The sequence below is a fragment of the Protomyctophum parallelum genome (assembly GCF_964188405.1).
Source record: "Protomyctophum parallelum genome assembly, chromosome: 2".
Classification (NCBI taxonomy): Eukaryota; Metazoa; Chordata; class Actinopteri; order Myctophiformes; family Myctophidae; genus Protomyctophum; species Protomyctophum parallelum.
In genome coordinates, this window is record NC_139699.1 from 60,891,912 (window position 1) to 60,911,524 (window position 19,613).

General features: G+C 43.1%; 1 protein-coding gene across 1 annotated transcript in view; it reads left to right on the top strand.

Moving 5' to 3' along the window:
* The window catches only part of LOC310877050 (EMILIN-1-A-like), a 98,630-nt gene that overhangs the window by 48,899 nt on the left and 30,118 nt on the right, over nucleotides 1-19,613 (top strand). Inside the window, exon 2 of the mRNA XM_083790715.1 lies at nucleotides 13,744-13,869. Within this exon, the coding sequence (XP_083646841.1) occupies nucleotides 13,744-13,869 (126 nt within the window). The remainder of the gene's footprint in view (nucleotides 1-13,743; nucleotides 13,870-19,613) is intronic.

Below are 19,613 nucleotides of genomic sequence, written 5' to 3' on the forward strand. Positions count from 1 at the left end.
AACCCTTCCACCCGATAGCTTTCAAATCTAAATGTCCCATCCGCCCTTCCACCCGATAGCTTTCAAATCTAAATGTCCCATCAACCCTTCCACCCGATAGCTTTCAAATCTAAATGTCCCATCCACCCTTCCACCCGATAGCTTTCAAGGCCGAATGTATAGGGCTGAAGTGGTTATAATGTATGTTTTATAATAATAATCCAAATCTACAGTACAAAGTAACCAGTATTTTCAAATAAATGTAATGGAGTGAAATTACAATATTTGTGATGTAGTGTAGAGGTAAAAGTTTTGGAATTATTCAAGTAAAGTACAAATACCTCAAAATTATACTTAAGTAGAGTAGGCCTACTTAAGTAACTTTAATACTTGATACCACTGCCCCCAACCCTATACGGCCCTTTACAGTCCGTCCGGCGCTGCTCCAGCACCAACCTCGTGATGACTAGGCCCAAATCCAAGGCCCTGCGAGGGAAAGAGACCGGGCTGATAAATAAACATGCCTTCTACCATTTCATGAATAATCACACACATCCTCTGAGATAATTGGTGTGCACTCTGGGACCATCTGTTTACCAGCAGAATGAGAGAGAGAGAGAAAGTGTGTGTTTGAGTGTGCGTGCATGCGTGCATGCGTGGTGCGTGCGCGATATGGGGGGATAAATTGTTTTACACTTGCAGGATGGAGGGGGAAGTCTGTGTGGTTTTTGTTTGGGATATTTCTGTGACTTTGAGCATGCAAACTATGCATGATGTCACACTTGCTTTACTGCCTGGCATATCCCTCTCATAACGTGAATACAGTATGTATTTACTGTATCTATGCGCCTGTCTTTCCATACGTCTTATACACACCTTTTTGCGGCTATATCTTTGTGCTTGGGTGTACTGTGTATATTAACATGTCTGTTAGGCACGCACGCACGCATGCACGCACGCACGCACGCACGCACGCACGCACGCACGCACGCACGCACGCACGCACGCACGCACGCACGCACGCACAAGCATCCAGGTGCAGCCTGCAACTGCAGCTGCTTCAGTCTGACAGCTCCACAGGTGTCAAAGGTCAGCTGTTATTCTGGCCCCAGGCTGTTTGGCGGGGTCATGCGGGGTCAGGCTTCCCTCAGAGGAAGTGCTTCCAGGTCAGTCAGTCATGTCAGCCAGAGGTTGCCTCTGTTTGACTCAGTCAGGACGACCCTGTAAATAATGTTCCCATCCACGGCGCCCAAACGAATGACGTCGTTATATTTAATTTAATGTTTACAGCACCTTCCATCAATGTCATGACCAGCCTTGTGGTTAATAGAGTGTCCGCCCTGAGACTGGGAGGTCGGGGTTCGACCCCCGGGCCGGGGTCACACCAAAGACTGTAAAAATGGGACCCAGTGCCCTCCCTGCTTGGCACTCAGCATCAAGGGTTGGATTGGGGGTAAGTCCCTGTGACATATTAGTGTCATGTCCAGGTGGTGTACTTGTACATCAAGCTGCCCCACGCTACAGAAACAGGAGATAGGCTCCTGCCCCCTATGGGCCTCATGGCTCAGCAAGGCTTACTACTGTACATCTATGTCATATTACGCTACATAAATATAAATACCTTGGCCTTCACTTCTGTCACCTTGCCCGGTAATCATTTTGATCTCTCATGTGTGTCTACATTCTATACGAACGGGTGAATATAAATTTCCCACATGGCATTTGGAAACAAGGAAACATAAATCAAACATTTCACGTCTTGTAACATTTGTCAACAGTGGTTCTTCTTACCAATTTAAAGATGACACTGGTTCCAATGAATGTATCCCGGATCAAATTGTTTTATCTTGTTTCCATAAAATTGTGAAATCCATCAGGTTAGTGTTATGATTCTCTGTGCTGGACCCTCGTCTGGTTCTGGTGTGTGACGACCTTTGGCATCTCCATGGGCAAGACGGACAGTTAAGATATTAACATGACGCGAGGCTTGGTCACATTAAATCATTCACACAGTTTATTACACATACAGAATCATATATAGCTTGGATACTTCATGTCCTAAATGACGTCACTGACTAGACATCACAATCACTGCCTGCAGCACGCGGCCTTCAGCGTGCCCTAACACAGCTCTAAAGTATGTTACAGTTCAGGCAGTGCACAATACATATAAGTACATTGCATATTCACGTACAAGTACCAAGTATCAGTACACAGCATGTGGTATATATTAGCTCCTAGGCGAACACCAGACGGAAACAAATGCCTAATTTATGCCTTGTCGCGTCGTGCAATGGCACTGTGGAGCGAAAATAATAAATAATGTGTTGCAACATTTAGACGTTCATTTAGACTATTTTTAGGCATTTATTTTTCACCCTTTAGGGCGAGGTTCCTTCGAGGTGTCTTACTGGTAACAACATACTCCACCATATTATACAGATTTGACAAAATTACATTTTACTAATTAAAAAAGTTACATAAAACAAAGGGAAAAAAGCTGATCTCTAAAGCTTTTTATGCAACACGTTGTGAGCTTGCAGATCGGCTGTTTTCGCTACTTGTCTCACACGTTTGTGCACCGAAATACAGCATTCATTTATGAAAAAAATAACTGAACGGTGAAATATGGAGATACACGTTTTTATGCCCCACGCCCACAGTATTTGGTGTTTCGCCGTCACTATGGAATATTGTTGTGTTCATCTTGGTGGAGGTTAAAGCTCCATGGAGGAGGGCTCCATGGAGTGGTGTGTGTGTGTGTGTGTGTGTGTGTGTGTGTGTGTGTGTGTGTGTGTGTGTGTGTGTGTGTGTGTGTGTGACTGTGTGTGTGTGTGTGTGTGTGTGTGTGTGTGTGTGACTGTGTGTGTGTGTGTGTGTGTGTGTGTGTGTGTGTGTGTGTGTGTGTGTGTGTGTGTGTGACTGTGTGTGTGTGTGTGTGTGTGTGTCTCTCTCCCTCACACTCTCACGTACACACAACACTATACAAACAGAAAGTACATTCCAAGCGATCAGCGATGACATCAGTGCCATCATGAGCTTATCATTTCCAAATGAAGGTTTTTGTTTTCACAGTCAGAGGAACCTTTGTGCGGTCACAACAGCAACACAACACAACGTTACGCTGACTCCAAAACAATTCACTTCACAAGGATGCAGCGTGGGAAATCCACTGGCCAGACATTATACAGTTGACAGCTAGCTGCCCAGTGAATATGAAACACTGACGTGATTATAAGTAGAGTTGTGCGATACCATTTTTTTCCAGACCGAGAACGAGTACAAGTACTTCATTTTTAGTACTCACCGATACTGAGTGCCGATACGAGTACTTTATTTTTGTTGAGTAACCCTTTTTTCATAGATGCAGATGGATCTCCGATCTACACACAGTTGTTGTCATGTATGCTTGTGGATCGGCTGTTTTTTGGCGATTTGCTGCGGCGTTGGGTCAGACTCGCTCCCGTTGCATTCGTTCAGCCTATAGTGTCAATTGGATGTTTTGGTACTCGGGTCACAGTATCGTGGCCCGGTTCCGGGTTTTTCCGAGTACCGAGTATACGAGTACTTGAGGGTGGTATCGGCCCGAGTTAACAGATACCGCTATCGCTATCGGAACAACTCTAATTATCCCATTCTGACCTGAGATCAGATTCATACGAGGTTTCCGCCGGACACACACTGGTCTGATGAACCCATTCTGACCTGAGATCAGATTCTAAAAATGTCAGTCGCTCTTCGATTTTTCAAAAATAGCAGACCTACAAGCTCGTATCGCGCCACTCGGTGGCGCGATATGAGCTTGTAGATCTGCTATTTTTAAATAGCTAAAGCATAACATGATGCTGACACCAAAATGGGTGCCCGGTCAGAATGGGTTATACTAGTACTGCCATTGTGTAGTGATCACAACAACCGTATAATGGTCATGCGTATTCATTGAACCTATACGTATGTGTCAGCACTGGAGCAAGATTATGCGCTCCGTTACTAATACCGCCGTGGACCCTGTAAGCGTCCATTTGGTTCCATTTGTGCAGAAAAGGTCCATTTGGATCCCTGGTGCATGGTCCCTGAAACGGCGTAATGAGATTGTGCCAAATTCAGGACACATGCTGCACGGACTGCAACGGCGCCTGAACAAAGTGCTGTTGTTAGTCATGCATGGTGATGGTTTGTATCGTGGGTTGACGTCAGCCCTGAACTCAGCCCATACACCAGCGTATCCACACTGGAGAAAAACCCCTACCATTGACTGAAACAAGAGTTTCAGTCAGTTAGGTCTCCTGAAGATGGAGTGCCGTGATTCCTTTCCACCCTAAAACATGTTCGTCAGGTCTTATTGTTATATATCGTTAGCCTCATAGGATAAATGCCTAAGTCATTTTTTGGCGAAATTGAGATTTCTGCCTACAGGTGCTCTCCTGGGGCTGCTGCATCGTCCTGGATCAGCGCCTATGTCCTCAGCCAATCACAAAGCTCACTATCTTCAAAAATGATGATCTGCCTAAGTCACTTGTGTGATTTGAGCATTTTTACGTTGCCGCCTAACTCACTTTGTGTGACTTGGGCATTTTTACATTGCATACACAGCAAACAACAGTTACTCTAATAGACCCCCAGGTGTTTAGTATGGAGTTAACATCACTCTAATAGACCCCCAGGTGTTTAGTATGGAGTTAACATTACTCTAATAGACCCCCAGGTGTTCTGTATGGAGTTAACATTACTCTAATAGACCCCAGGTGTTCTGTATGGAGTTAACATCACTCTAATAGACCCCCAGGTGTTTAGTATGGAGTTAACATTACTCTAATTGACCCCCAGGTGTTCTGTATGGAGTTAACATTACTCTAATAGACCCCCAGGTGTTCTGTATGGAGTTAACATTACTCTAATAGACCCCCAGGTGTTCTGTATGGAGTTAACATTACTCTAATAGACCCCCAGGTGTTCTGTATGGAGTTAACATTACTCTAATAGACCCCCAGGTGTTCTGTATGGAGTTAACATTACTCTAATAGACCCCCAGGTGTTCTGTATGGAGTTAACATTACTCTAATAGACCCCAGGTGTTTAGTATGGAGTTAACATCACTCTAATAGACCCCCAGGTGTTCTGTATGGAGTTAACATTACTCTAATAGACCCCCAGGTGTTCTGTATGGAGTTAACATTACTCTAACAGACCCCCAGGTGTTTAATATGGAGTTAACATTACTCTAATAGACCCCCAGGTGTTTAGTATGGAGTTAACATCACTCTAATAGACCCCCAGGTGTTCTGTATGGAGTTAACATTACTCTAATAGACCCCCAGGTGTTTAGTATGGAGTTAACATTACTCTAATAGACCCCCAGGTGTTTAGTATGGAGTTAACATTACTCTAATAGACCCCCAGGTGTTTAGTATGGAGTTAACATTACTCTAATAGACCCCCAGGTGTTTAGTATGGAGTTAACATTACTCTAATAGACCCCCAGGTGTTTAGTATGGAGTTAACATTACTCTAATAGACCCCCAGGTGTTCTGTATGGAGTTAACATTACTCTAATAGACCCTCAGGTGTTTAGTATGGAGTTAACATTACTCTAATAGACCTCCAGGTGTTTATTATGGAGTTAACATTACTCTAATAGACCCCCAGGTGTTTAGTATGGAGTTAACATTACTCTAATAGACCCCCAGGTGTTTAGTATGGAGTTAACATTACTCTAACAGACCCCCAGGTGTTTAGTATGGAGTTAACATTACTCTAATAGACCCCCAGGTGTTCTGTATGGAGTTAACATTACTCTAACAGACCCCCAGGTGTTTAGTATGGAGTTAACATCACTCTAATAGACCCCCATGTGTTTAGTATGGAGTTAACATTACTCTAATAGACCCCCAGGTGTTTAGTATGGAGTTAACATTACTCTAATAGACCCCCAGGTGTTTAGTATGGAGTTAACATTACTCTAATACAACCCCAGGTGTTTAGTATGGAGTTAACATCACTCTAATAGACCCCCAGGTGTTTAGTATGGAGTTAACATTACTCTAATAGACCCCCAGGTGTTTAGTATGGAGTTAACATTACTCTAATATACCCCCAGGTGTTTAGTATGGAGTTAACATCACTCTAATAGACCCCCAGGTGTTTAGTATGGAGTTAACATCACTCTAATAGACCCCCAGGTGTTTAGTATGGAGTTAACATTACTCTAATAGACCCCCAGGTGTTTAGTATGGAGTTAACATTACTCTAATATACCCCCAGGTGTTTAGTATGGAGTTAACATCACTCTAATACAACCCCAGGTGTTTAGTATGGAGTTAACATTACTCTAATAGACACCCAGGTGTTTAGTATGGAGTTAACATTACTCTAATAGACCCCCAGGTGTTTAGTATGGAGTTAACATTACTCTAATAGACCCCCAGGTGTTTAGTATGGAGTTAAGATTACTCTAATAGACCCCCAGGTGTTTAGTATGGAGTTAACATTACTCTAATACAACCCCAGGTGTTTAGTATGGAGTTAACATTACTCTAATAGACCCCCAGGTGTTTAGTATGGAGTTAACATTACTCTAATAGACCCCCAGGTGTTCTGTATGGAGTTAACATCACTCTAATAGACCCCCAGGTGTTTAGTATGGAGTTAACATCACTCTAATAGACCCCCAGGTGTTTAGTATGGAGTTAACATCACTCTAATAGACCCCCAGGTGTTTAGTATGGAGTTAACATTACTCTAATAGACCCCCAGGTGTTTAGTATGGAGTTAACATCACTCTAATAGACCCCCAGGTGTTTAGTATGGAGTTAACATCACTCTAATAGACCCCCAGGTGTTTAGTATGGAGTTAACATTACTCTAATAGACCCCCAGGTGTTTAGTATGGAGTTAACATTACTCTAATAGACCCCCAGGTGTTTAGTATGGAGTTAACATCACTCTAATAGACCCCCAGGTGTTTAGTATGGAGTTAACATTACTCTAATAGACCCCCAGGTGTTTAGTATGGAGTTAACATCACTCTAATAGACCCCCAGGTGTTTAGTATGGAGTTAACATCACTCTAATAGACCCCCAGGTGTTTAGTAGACATGTATTAAAAAATGCCTAAGTCACAGATTATTTTCTTGAAAATGGCCTAAGTCACTTTTTTTTGTTATGGAATGACTCTCATGTTTATCTTTTTTTTTTAAACATTTTGTTAACCCCTCAGGAAGCCATTGTAAAAATCTGCATTAAAAACTCTTACATACTTGCGAGAAAATGTGTTTTTTCTTATTATCCGAAAATCATAAAAAATGACTTAGGCATTTATCCTATGAGGCTAACGATATGGCTGTACACTTTCAAAAAAGTGTACAGTATTTGTTAAAATGTTGTTTTTATGTGGGCACCCGACCCCCACCAGTTCATTAAGTATGCCTGGTTTGCCTGGTGGGCGGTGATGGGTGGTGATTTTGATGAATTGAACAATGTGGACCCTGTTGTAAACAAGTGTAATGCTTAATTGGGTCGTCCACTCACAGTTGACAGTCTTTGTATTGAGTTTGTGCTTAAAATGTACTGTAAATTCTACAAACTGTTAATAAATATTTCAATCAATCAATCAATCCACCTGAAATGAAGCCGCACTCACAGCTGTGGTTGTATGATAAAGGGGGAGGGGTTAGGGGAGGGGCTGATAATGTGATGTCACTATATTACTGTTTACGTTGGCCCGTTTGACTGTCAAGGGTTCAGCCTCCAGGAAGAAACCCTAAATACAAAGTCAATACACCATTGCACATAAAAACAACTCCAGGGTGTCTTAAATGAAGTACTGTCACCTCATAGACACATGAAAAGCTGGAAAAATACAAACACGGTGGCACTTTGAGGATACACCAGCGAATCCACACTGGAGGAAAAAGTCATGCATGGTGATGGTTTGTATTGTGGGTGACGTCAGCCCTGAACTCAGCCTACACCAGCGTATCCACACTGGAGAAAAAGCCTACCACTGTAAACATTGTGACAAGAGTTTCAGTCAGTTAGGTCCCCCCACCCTTTTTGCAAAAAAATATATGTTAATGACGTTTAGAAGCTTTAGAACACTTTCCTGGGGGGCTTTATGTATGTAATATGTGGTTTTAGATATTTTAGATTGTAGCAGTGAGCCTGTTGTCTCTGATGTCATGGACACTGGGCTCACTTCCTTCCTGGACTACATGTTGTCTCAGTAAGACAGCTCTCCCCCTATCCGCAAGGAGGAGCAGTGCACCAAAGAATTATGGGAATTGTAGTCCAGGAAGGTAGTGAGACCAGTGTCCATGACATCAGAGACAACAGGCCCACTGCTACAATCTAAAATAACTAAAATATGTATACAATGTGATGAGTTGCAGTCGTGTAGAATGTAGATGTTTAGAAAAAAAAAACACCTGGAGAAAGATCATCTGTAAAGAGTGTGGCAGGAGTTTCAGTGTTTTCCTGAACCTTGGGGACACACCGGCGAATCACCGGCGTGTGTGTGTGTGTGTGTGTGTGTGTGTGTGTGTGTGTGTGTGTGTGTGTGTGTGTGTGTGTGTGTGTGTGTACAGTACGTACATGTGTACGTCCGTAATCCACGAGAACCGTTAGCCCCACCAACTTCAACAGGGAGTGCCGGTATCGAGTGCACACATATTGCAACATATTTTCGGACGGGCGGTCCTTGACATAAAAATGGTTGAGCACCACTGACCGAAACAGATTTTTCTTTTCATAGAATAACTTTTAGAATCGGCCTCAGGTCTAAATGGGTTAAGGTCAGTCCTATAGCCTACTGTGGACATTTATTCTTGTTCGTGACAATTTTTGAGCGGTGCTAAAAACTTGTGACTTTGTGTGTCTGGGTGTCTATTCGTTGGTAGCAGCATGGTTACCGTGGTTACCGGCGTCATGTGAGATCACGTGGGTCTATACTGTACATCATGTGTGTGTGTGTGTGTGTGTGCGTGTAAATTAATCACAAACTTTGTCCTAACACACAAACTTTGTCCTAACACACATTTAATACCATTGACAATGAATGGACAATTTTGTGTGTAAACGCCAACATTGCGATGATGTACGGTGATGATGTACGATGATAATAGCGCCCCTCACCTCACACCTTCAGACAGTTCAAGTTTAGAAAGTAAAGTAAACAACCGTCCAGCGCCTATACCAACCGACCGTCCAGCGATCTACTGATCTGCTGATCTCGGGGAGGAGATTCTTGTGTCGAGGGAAAGACTGAAGCATATACAGGGTGTTTAACTCTTCCAAGCTGTTTCTCTGCTGTATTTTGAAATGTATGGGAGTGGATTATAGTGGTGTTTTCTAGAGTTCTCCCCTCCTCCACACTGAAGCATGAAAAAACCACACAAACCACAGAGAAATGTTTGACATTACCAAAGTCATGCCATTATCATTATGAAAATCACTTTGGAATGTCATCTTTCAAAACTTCTTGATGCTTAAATTGATGCTTCGGGGAGATGATGCACAGCAGTGATGAGGTGACCTTGTGTTTTGCACATCAGGGTTTCGCATTTATCAACATTTTGCATTGCAAACACATTTGCGCATGCGTGCATGTGCGCGTGCATGCGTGTGTGTGTGTGTGTGTGTGTGTGTGTGTGTGTGTGTGTGTGTGTGTGTGTGTGCATCCACTGCAGTGCAGACATGTGGCAAGGAGTCCATTCATCCATTTCTACTAGAATGTCCATAGATTTAAAGTAAAGCTGCAATCCATAACCTTTTTTATCTTACCAGGATTTGAGCCCGCAACTGAATGTTCCACTAAGCTCAGCTTTTCGAGGAGATATACTGTATATATTGGGCTTATGAGCAGGCCTACTGTTTTGTCAACCAGGCCGACACCAGGGTCTACATTTCGCAAAGGAAGCGTATGGAGAGTTGGAGACCACCTCCGGCTCCTACCACTATTGTATCATCACCACATTTTGTTAAAATATCATTATTAATTCAAATAATTTCCAGATTGCAGCGTTAAAAAGCAGCTCTGACCATGCATAACATTACAGTACAGAAGACTACAGCACAGGGAATATAGGGATGCACGGCACGGTATTGACATTTTTCCCAAATCCCATAACACCGATTAATTGCATCATGGTTCAAAGCGATCCGATCGATACCGATCCAGTACGATAACTATAACTAACTTTACAGACTTAAAAATAAAAAACTGTGCATTCGTAGTACCTCAATTGTTAGGCTTTCTGATTAAAACTGCACTCTTGTTTCCAAGGGTCTGCTTTCACTACGGAGATGAGCACAGTTCATCAGTTCAAACAACTTAAATGTGAACAGAGATGGAACTCCTTTGCAATTTAATTTGTTCAACAGGCAGACCCTTTTGATCTGCCACCTTCAACATCAAAAAAGCAATTTTTTCCCCCCAGCTTCACTGTCAAACCCTGTCGATCAATACTTGACATAATATTGGGATAATTTGATGTCAGCTGATACTAATAACATATAACGATATAATAGCATGCATCCCTAGTCATAAATGCACTTAGAGAATCCCCCCTTGCCTAAAATGAGCTTATATAGCCATTGTATAAGGTTGATGGAAGCCAGCCCAGTGCTGTTCTTCTGAAGCTGGTCTGGAGTCAGTTAATGCTTTGTTGTGTGTTGTGTGTGTGTGTGTGATGTGAGTGAGGCCAGTCTGTTGTATGATCCTCATGACGCACACTGTCTCATCTTTCACGAGAGGTTTTTCTTTTCTTTTTTTTGTTGACGAAGATCATGTGATTCTCATTAAAAACAAGCTGACTATTATAACTCTGAAAATAGCTTTTGAAAGGGAGTTACTGTGCTCTCGCCTTTTCTATACCCAGTAAAATCCTCAGTGTTAATATTATCCATTTGTAACCCAAAGAGAGCACACAATGGACCCATGTGGTTCCATTTCGTTCTCTATCTGGGTTAAAGGAACGGACAGGGATTGGACTGTGTACTAGTGAAGTAGGCCGTAGGCCCGGGGTTCTTGGAATTGGACCATTAACGCATTCTGACCTGAGATCAGATTCATACGAGGTTTCCACTGGACACACACTGGTCTGATTAAACCCATTCTGACCTGAGATCAGATTAAAAAAATGTCAGTCGTTCTTCGATTTTTCAAAAATAGCAGACCTACAATGAGCTTGTAGATCTGCTATTTTTAAATAGCTAAAGCATAACATGATGCTAACACCAAAATGGGTTCCCCGGTCAGAATGGGTTAAGGCATCAGAGAGGAGAGAAGTACCAGAGCTCTCAAATATTCATATAAATAAACTTTACGAGGTGCAAAGCAAGGACTTTCATTCTCAACAGGCTTTCAGTAGCTTCTTCATCTAGCAGGGGGCGGACTTGTAAGGAATCAGCAAGAGACTTGGCTCTTGGTGACTATAGTTTCTGAATGTTGGCGTGGTGTTAGGTATGGGTGTAAGGTTTTCAAAAGCTGTGCAAACGCCTTGGGCGCAGCACCCCCTAGTGGTCTGTTTGCACAGACTGAAATATTGGATACGTATAGGTATAAGGTTGAAAACCAAAATAATTGATCAAATATATTTGTATACTATTGGGTGTGCTAAAACATACTACAATTTTAGGAACAACGAACAACCAGAAAGGCGTCGTTTTCAAGATGGCGTCCACGGTGGCTCACAACAATTATGCATTTCGTAACTACTTTTTGAATTTTGGCATGGTGTTAGGTAGGTATGGGCATAAGGTTTTCAAAAACCATTGCAAACTAATTTGGCTCGCCCCCTAGTGGTCGGTTTGCAATGAAGCCACTATTAGATATGTCAGTATTATGGTTGGAACTCCAAATAATTGATACAAGAGAGTTGTTCGTTTTCGGAAAACGAACAACTTGAAAGGCATCGTTTTCAAGATGGCATCCATGATGGCTGCCTGGAGCTTAAAATGCCTGTTTCATTCCAAAGTTGCAAACCGACCACTAGGGGGCGAGCCAAATTAGTTTGTGCATAATAGTTATAATGTTTTACATTCATCACAGTTTATGCAGTTTATAGGCATTTTATCTCCCGACAGCGTCACATAAAAAAAACAATTATGCACTTGGTAACTGCTTTTTGAATTGTGGCATGCTGTTTGGTATGGTCATAATATAAGTTTTCAAAAACCATTGCAAAGAAATGTTGCTGTCCATTTTTACAATCCATTTGACTCCTATAGCTGTTCAGGATGACAGGCTGTGTGGGCCACGCCACGCCATACAGGCTTAGGTTTAGACATGCTATTGGTCCGATAGGCCGACAGCCTATACCTCAAACCCTAACGAAGCACGGGAGCAGCGCGTGTTCCACCGTTGTTTATGCATGTCGGTCCGTGCATCCCGGCCGTCACGCCGCGTTACACATGGATGAATGTTTAACGTGATGTGTGTGTATATAATTATTATATAATTATTGTGTTGTGGTGAACATACAGTGCAAACGGGTGTCTTACTGGGTCTGACTGAAATTGTTCTAGATGTCACAGTAAATCTGAAAGGCTGTGAAACCAAGTGAGTACAGCTTCCACCGTGTGCACTCTCAGTCACCGTCTTTCCACGTTGGAACCCCCTCCTCCTCAAGGAACCACATGTGGGGTCCCCACTTTGAGAAGCGCACAGGAAAGGTTCCTGTCTCTCACTCTCTCCTCTGCAGAGTCCAGTCCGCTCCCAGGCAGTGTTATCCCTGTCCGTTTCACACCATGAATTCCTGCAGCATATTGAGACAGAAGGAAGGACGCGAGGGAGCTCCTTTAATTCATTCTGACCTGAGATCAGATTCATACGAGGTTTCCACATGGACACACACTGGTCTGATTAACCCATTCTGACCTGAGATCAGAATCTAAAAATGTCAGTCGCTCTTCGATTTTTCAAAAATAGCAGACCTACAAGCTCGTATCGCGCCACTCGGTGGCACGATATGAGCTTGTAGATCTGCTATTTTTCAATAGCTAAAGCATAACATGATGCCGACACCAAAATGGGTGCCCGGTCAGAATGGGTTAAATGGCTCTCAGTTGCACAAGTCTTAGGACTGCACATTGAAACCAGAACGTCTCCATCTGTTATAGCTTCTCCAGCCGGTTTGAGACAGCGTGCTTTAGTTGGTACTGTATGTTCTTTGTGGTAATTTTGTCCACTAATCTTTTCAAAACTTTACTCGTGAAAGTTCCGCTGATTTCTCCCATTATTCAAAGTTTTGTTCACACTTGGATGATGCTACCCTGCATGTCTTGTACTACAGTGACCACTGAGCTGTACAAGAGCAGGCGGGTGCTGTTTAAACACAGCAAAACACTTTATCAACCACTTAAACCCAATATACGTCAAATAGCGAAGGTTTGCCTGTCTTTGACAAAATCCACGAATGTTTGAGGGGCGCTATAGCCCCGCCAGCCCAGCTATGTCTGTTTGTGTGACTGTGAACACAAACACAATGATTTGATTGGCTGGTCAACCCCGTAGCGACGATTTGACTGGCTGAGCAAAGTATACATTTTGAGAATAAAAAGTGAGCGCAGAAAAGTGAAGACGACCAAAAGTGATTGGCCACAATGACATTTTGTGATGATTTGATTGGCTGAGCACGGAATGTGATGATGTATGATGATGATGACAAGAGCGCACCTCACTTCACACGATTGTGATTTTTTTCTTGTAAACCCTGAGCAGCGTTATAGAGTGTCTAACGTGTACGGTACCTGTCTCTGTCTCTCCAGGAACTGGTGCGCGTACGTGGTGACGAAGACGGTCAGCTGCGTGGTGGAGGATGGAGTGGAGACGTACGTGAAGCCAGACTACCATCCATGTAGCTGGGGCAACGTGCAGTGTACACGCGTAGTCATGTGAGTATATATACCCTATAATATCCATGTACCTGGGGCAAAACGTGCAGTGTACACCAAGGGGCCACAGTGAGGCTCTCCAACGTTGAAGCACTGGGGCCCTAGTGGTAAGAGGAGGGACTGCAGGCGGACCCGTGCGGAAGTATATGATTGGGAAACCCCCGTGCAGCTGGGCTTTAACGTTGAGCGCGTTTGCACTTCCGCAATTTTGGGCACCAACTTTTGGTGCCCCAAATCGAAAAAAAGAGTAGGAGGTATAGAGAAGGCTCTTCCGGGTGCTTCAAAACGCCACTGAGCAACTTCCACTGAGCAACTTCCACTGTTTATATGCTCTGTTACCTGATTTAGCTGGGAACTCCCTTAAGGGCCCCTGGGGGTCCCCGGACTCCACTTTGAGAACCACTGCCGTAACACACACACACACACACACGCATGCATGTATGCATGCACACATGCACATGCACACACGCACGCACGCTCACACACGCACACACACCACATGTGGGTTTACTGTACATGCAGACAAAACTATATAGACGTTGTAATGTACACAGTATTCATGTGTGAGGGCACACATATGTAAAACACATGCACTACACACGGCCAAATGTTAACTCCACACATACACACACACACGCACGCACGCACGCACGCATGCACGCACACACGCACGCACGCACGCACAGGGTTCCATAAGTAATGAGACGTAGTTCCCTCCAAGCTCCACAAACAGCGCACCACAGGAACGACTCCTGAGAACCTCCTTTCTCTCTCTCTCTCTCTCTCTCTCTCTCTCTCTCTCTCTCTCTCTCTCTCTCTCTCTCTCTCTCTCACCACCACCACACACACACACACACACCAATGTAAAGCATATTCCTGGGAAAACGTGCGACCGACGTCCTCTATTAATGGGAAAGCCAGAATATTCTGCCCTTCTATTTCAGAGTTGTGGAAAGTAACTCGGTGCATTTATACTTAAGTACTGTACTTGAGTACAATTTTGAGCAATTTGTACTTTAGTTGAGTGTTTTCCAATTCCCAATACTTTTAATTCTACTCAGATCCAAATGTTGAACTTTTACTCCACTGCATTTATTTGAAAACGTTAGTTATTAGTTACTTAGGTCTACAAGCTCACAACGCTTCGCTTCTTGTAGATCGGCTATTTTCGGCTGATGTGCACACACGCACGCTTACACATCATGCACACACACCACATGTAGGTTTACATGCAGACAAAACTATATAGACATTGTAATGTACACAGTATTCATGTGTGAGGGCACACATATGTAAAACACATGCACCACACACTGTTAACTATCCCGTGAGCGAGACAGTCTAGAGATGCCTGTCCAGTCAGCATTTCAGGTACCACTTGAACCCCAGCATCTATTCTGAGCGGAACATTGACCAAAAAGAGCACAATTCTACAATGCATCGTAGATGTTTGTGAGATTTCGGTGTAGACAGAAGTGGTCCAAGAAAGCACAGTCGCAACTCATGTCAGTTTGGGTTGAAGTGGTTAACCCAATAAGACACTAGATCAGCAGTATACAACCTTTGCTGAGGTGTGCACACTCTGCATTTACCCCCACAGATTAAAGGAAACCAAACCATAGGACATTGGCTTTAAAAGTAAGGCTTTAAAAAATAAAAAAATAAATACAACATAACAACATAAAGATAGTGGCGAGACATTCTGGTGGTTCAGCTGTAGCTGACCAAATGGACAGTTTCATTTGAATAGTCTCAGAGTTAAAGCTCTATATTCCTGTAGTCATTGATGTTTGTTCTGTAACAGGTGTCTATAAGCAGAACAATACATTTAATCACACATTTCACTTGTTTCCTCCAATCAGGAGAGATCCTGATTGGATGAAATTGGTATCCCACAACCTGAAAATGTAGGCTATTTTTATAGAGACCATGTGGGAAGTTACTGTTACTGAGAAAACACACCCCTTTAAGCTCGTAAAACCCTTAGAAAGCTGAATGAGTACAGCAGGGGCTGTCTGGGAAACAAGACACATAACACCTAATGGCTCCCCGCTGCGCTCGTCAGAACCACCTGAGCGGCCATCAGCTGGGCGAAGCTGACACTAAACTACAAAGATCAGCCTTTCCCCCCCCCCATTTCCATACTTACTGTATATTGACCAGAGGTCCCCCAGGGGTCCATAACTAGGCCCCTTCCTTTTTTCCTGTTCCCCGAATATGTTCACCGATCTGCTATTTTCACCTAATGTTTTCTCCAGAATAAGGAAGCTAGGGTTCAGATGGTTAAATAAACACAGAGGATGGATCTACACTAAGTACAGTAGGCCCAGTCATGGGTTGGAATCAGTGGTGGAAAGTAACTAAGTACATTTACTTAAGTACTGCACTTAAGTAAAAAAATGTAGGTATTTGTATGCCTATGTCAAATGTTCAGCACTTTTACTTCTATTTCCAGTACCTCCACTATACATTTCAGAGACAAATAATGTACTTTTACTCTACCACAATTATTTGAGAACTTTAGTTACTATACTTACTTTGTCGATTTTGATTCATTTTCTTTAACAAAACATACAGTAACCACTTCAGCCTATATATACACATTTCGGCCATTTTATTTTCAAAGTATTTGTATACATTAGAAAACTTGAAATGGGACATTCTGCTCAACGAGTACCCAGTACTTTTACTTTTTGTATTTCAACTACATTTTGATGCCAATACTTTTGTACTTTGTACTCAGACAAGTACAGTATGTTGAAGTCTGGACTTTTATGTTCTACATTGCAGTACTACTTTTATTTAAGTAAAACATGTGAGTACACCACTCAGCCACTCTCTCCTGCTCTGGTTATCCACTGGCCTGACCTGGACAATGAACCTTTAAATGGAAAGCCAGACTGTAGTGTATACCTTCCTCCCATATACTGTACAGCTTTCTCTACCTTCCCATGAGAGGGGGGGGGGGGGGGGGGTGAGAATGGACACGCCCCTGTGTGAGAGATCAAGGAGTGTGTGTGTGCGTGCGTGTGCTCACTGCTCACGCGTGTGCATGTGCACATGTATTGCTATACTCATGAGGGTCCCAGATGTCCCCACAATGTGGTCAAATTTGTGAAAATAGACATTTTTGTGAGAACAATCTTCCGGGTTATTCTCACAAAATGCACGGTTGCTTTATGGTTAAAATAAAATTCAGAAGTTTTAGAGACTTATACACAATTCAGGTTGAGGGTTATATGGTTATAGGATTAGGCATTTCGAGGCCATTGTTGTTGTGATCTGTAGCTGGCATTCTTAAAATTGCCATCCTAAAATATTGATGTCCTCTCAAGTGTATAGTTATCCAAACGTGTGTGTGTGTGTGTGTGTGTGTGTGTGTGTGTGTGTGTGTGTGTGTGTGTGTGTGTGTGTGTGTGTGTGTGTGTGTGTGTGTGTGTGCTGTCTGTCTGTCTGTCTGTCGCACAGCTGCTCTGCACATGTGTTAACGCAAGTGGGATTTAACTGCTGTGCTCGCACATATACAGTAAAGGTCACGATTTCTTTGTGTGGGAGACTTTCGACCTGCGTGCGTGCGTGCGTGCGTGCGTGCGTGCGTGCGTGCGTGCGTGCGTGCGTGCGTGCGTGCGTGTTGCGTTGTGAAGGATGCTGATAGGAATGAACTCTTGGTTACATGGCGTTACACACTGGGCCTGTCCATTGTTTATATTTATACAATATTTATATAGAGCACTAGCCTACTTGGAACGATGCAAGTTGGAAATGCATGCCCCACCCCCGTTGTCTGTTTTATGCCCATATATGGAGTTCTTGTAACGATGGAAGTTGGAGATCCATGCCCGCCCACGCCCGGCTATGAAATACCCGTTCGGTTGTACCCGTGTCAGAGTACCCGTTCCACCCATCTGTGTCCCTTTAACCCATTCTGACCGGGCACCCATTTTGGTGTTGGCATCATGTCGTGCTTTAGCTATTGAAAAATAGCAGATCTACAAGTTCATATCGCGCCACCGAGTGGCGCGATACGAGCTTGTAGGTCTGCTATTTTTGAAAAAAATCGATGAACGACTGACATTTTTAGAATCTGATCTCAGGTCAGAATGGGTTCGTCAGACCAGCTTGTGACCAGTGGAAACCTCGTATGAATCTGATCTCAGGTCAGAATGGGTTAATGTCCGTATATGTCTCTCTATTCGATTTCTGTATCTATCCCTTCATTCCTATATTATATATGGAGTTTTGTGTCAGGCATGCCCAAATATCGAGTGTTGTGACGTCAGAAAAGGCCAGCTCCATATATGGACGCTGGGCAGGGGCCCTGTCCAGACTAGACACCGGGGCAGAGGCCTTTTGTGGCAGTTCTGGACAACCGTGGGTCCGACCGACTCAACACCGGGCACTGACTGCACCCCCTGACGGGGCGTGGAATGCCTGTGTCGAATTTGAAGTCGGTGGTGCAAACGATTATTGGGTTACGTCCATTACAGCCAGAGACAGACAGAGATGTGGTGCATTTATAGATAGATCATAGATGTATATTATATATATATATATATACTGTACATATTATCTCCCTATCTTATTTTTACAGCACACACAGTGAACCCCATTCACTCACTGCTAGGCTTGCAGTGCTTCCCTGTAGTCTTACTGATGTGGCCTTACTGGCCTGACTGGCGTTGAGGCCGAGGATGTGATATTGATTTCACTACCAGACGTGGCTCATACTGTATATACACCCCTTTGGAGAAAAAGAAAAAACCTCAAATATTTCAACAAACAGAGAATCCATTTTCTACCTCACCGACATACTCTACCAGTATAGTTCCAGAGGTGCTAAAATCCACCCCAGACAACCATATGAAAACATTCAAGGACCGGTTGGTTCTACTGAGTATTTGTATTCGTATAGTATAGCTAAGCAAAGCTACAGTACCAGACTATGACTTTGTTTACATTTTCTGGAATTATTACGTACCATCACAGGCGATTTTAGGCTCTCCCAGCAGTGGTGGCCGGCACAGACTTTTTATTATATTTTATAACTTGGCCTACGATATCTGGGTACACATAATTATGTGAGAATGTTATGGGATATAACCCATTTTGCGCGGGAACCCATTTTGGTGTTGGCATCATGTTGTGCTTTAGCTATTGAAAAATAGCAGATCTACAAGCTCGTAGCTCGAGCTTGTAGGTCTGCTATTTTTGAAAAATTGAAGAACGACTGACATTTTTTTAATCTGATCTCAGGTCAGAATGGGTTAATCAGACCAGTGTGTGTCCAGTGGAAACCTCGTATGAATCTGATCTCAGGTCAGAATGGGATAAACAACTAAACATGCAAGACAAGTACGTATTCTTCTTGACACGTATGAAGTTACAATTGACAATTTTGTTTTTACTTTTTTGGGGGCGGGTGCCCAGGGGGCCTGTGTGTGACACTATCTATGAGATAAAGAGATAGAGAATGGTCTCAAACTACATATAGTTGTTTGTTTTTCCTAAATGTAATAGTTTTGTACAGCTGACAGTGACATTATGTAATTTTACTTAGACAGACTTGGTTGCCTATAAGAATGTTATTTAGATAGCATGTTGTTTAGACAGATGCAGGATTTTATGTTTACCCGGCTGGTGGCCTAGTTATCTTGAACCACAACATAGTTTTTCTTTGCACTCCATATATTTGACTATATTTACCCTGTCGTTTGATGACTAGGGTTTATGGCGCCATTTGCTCA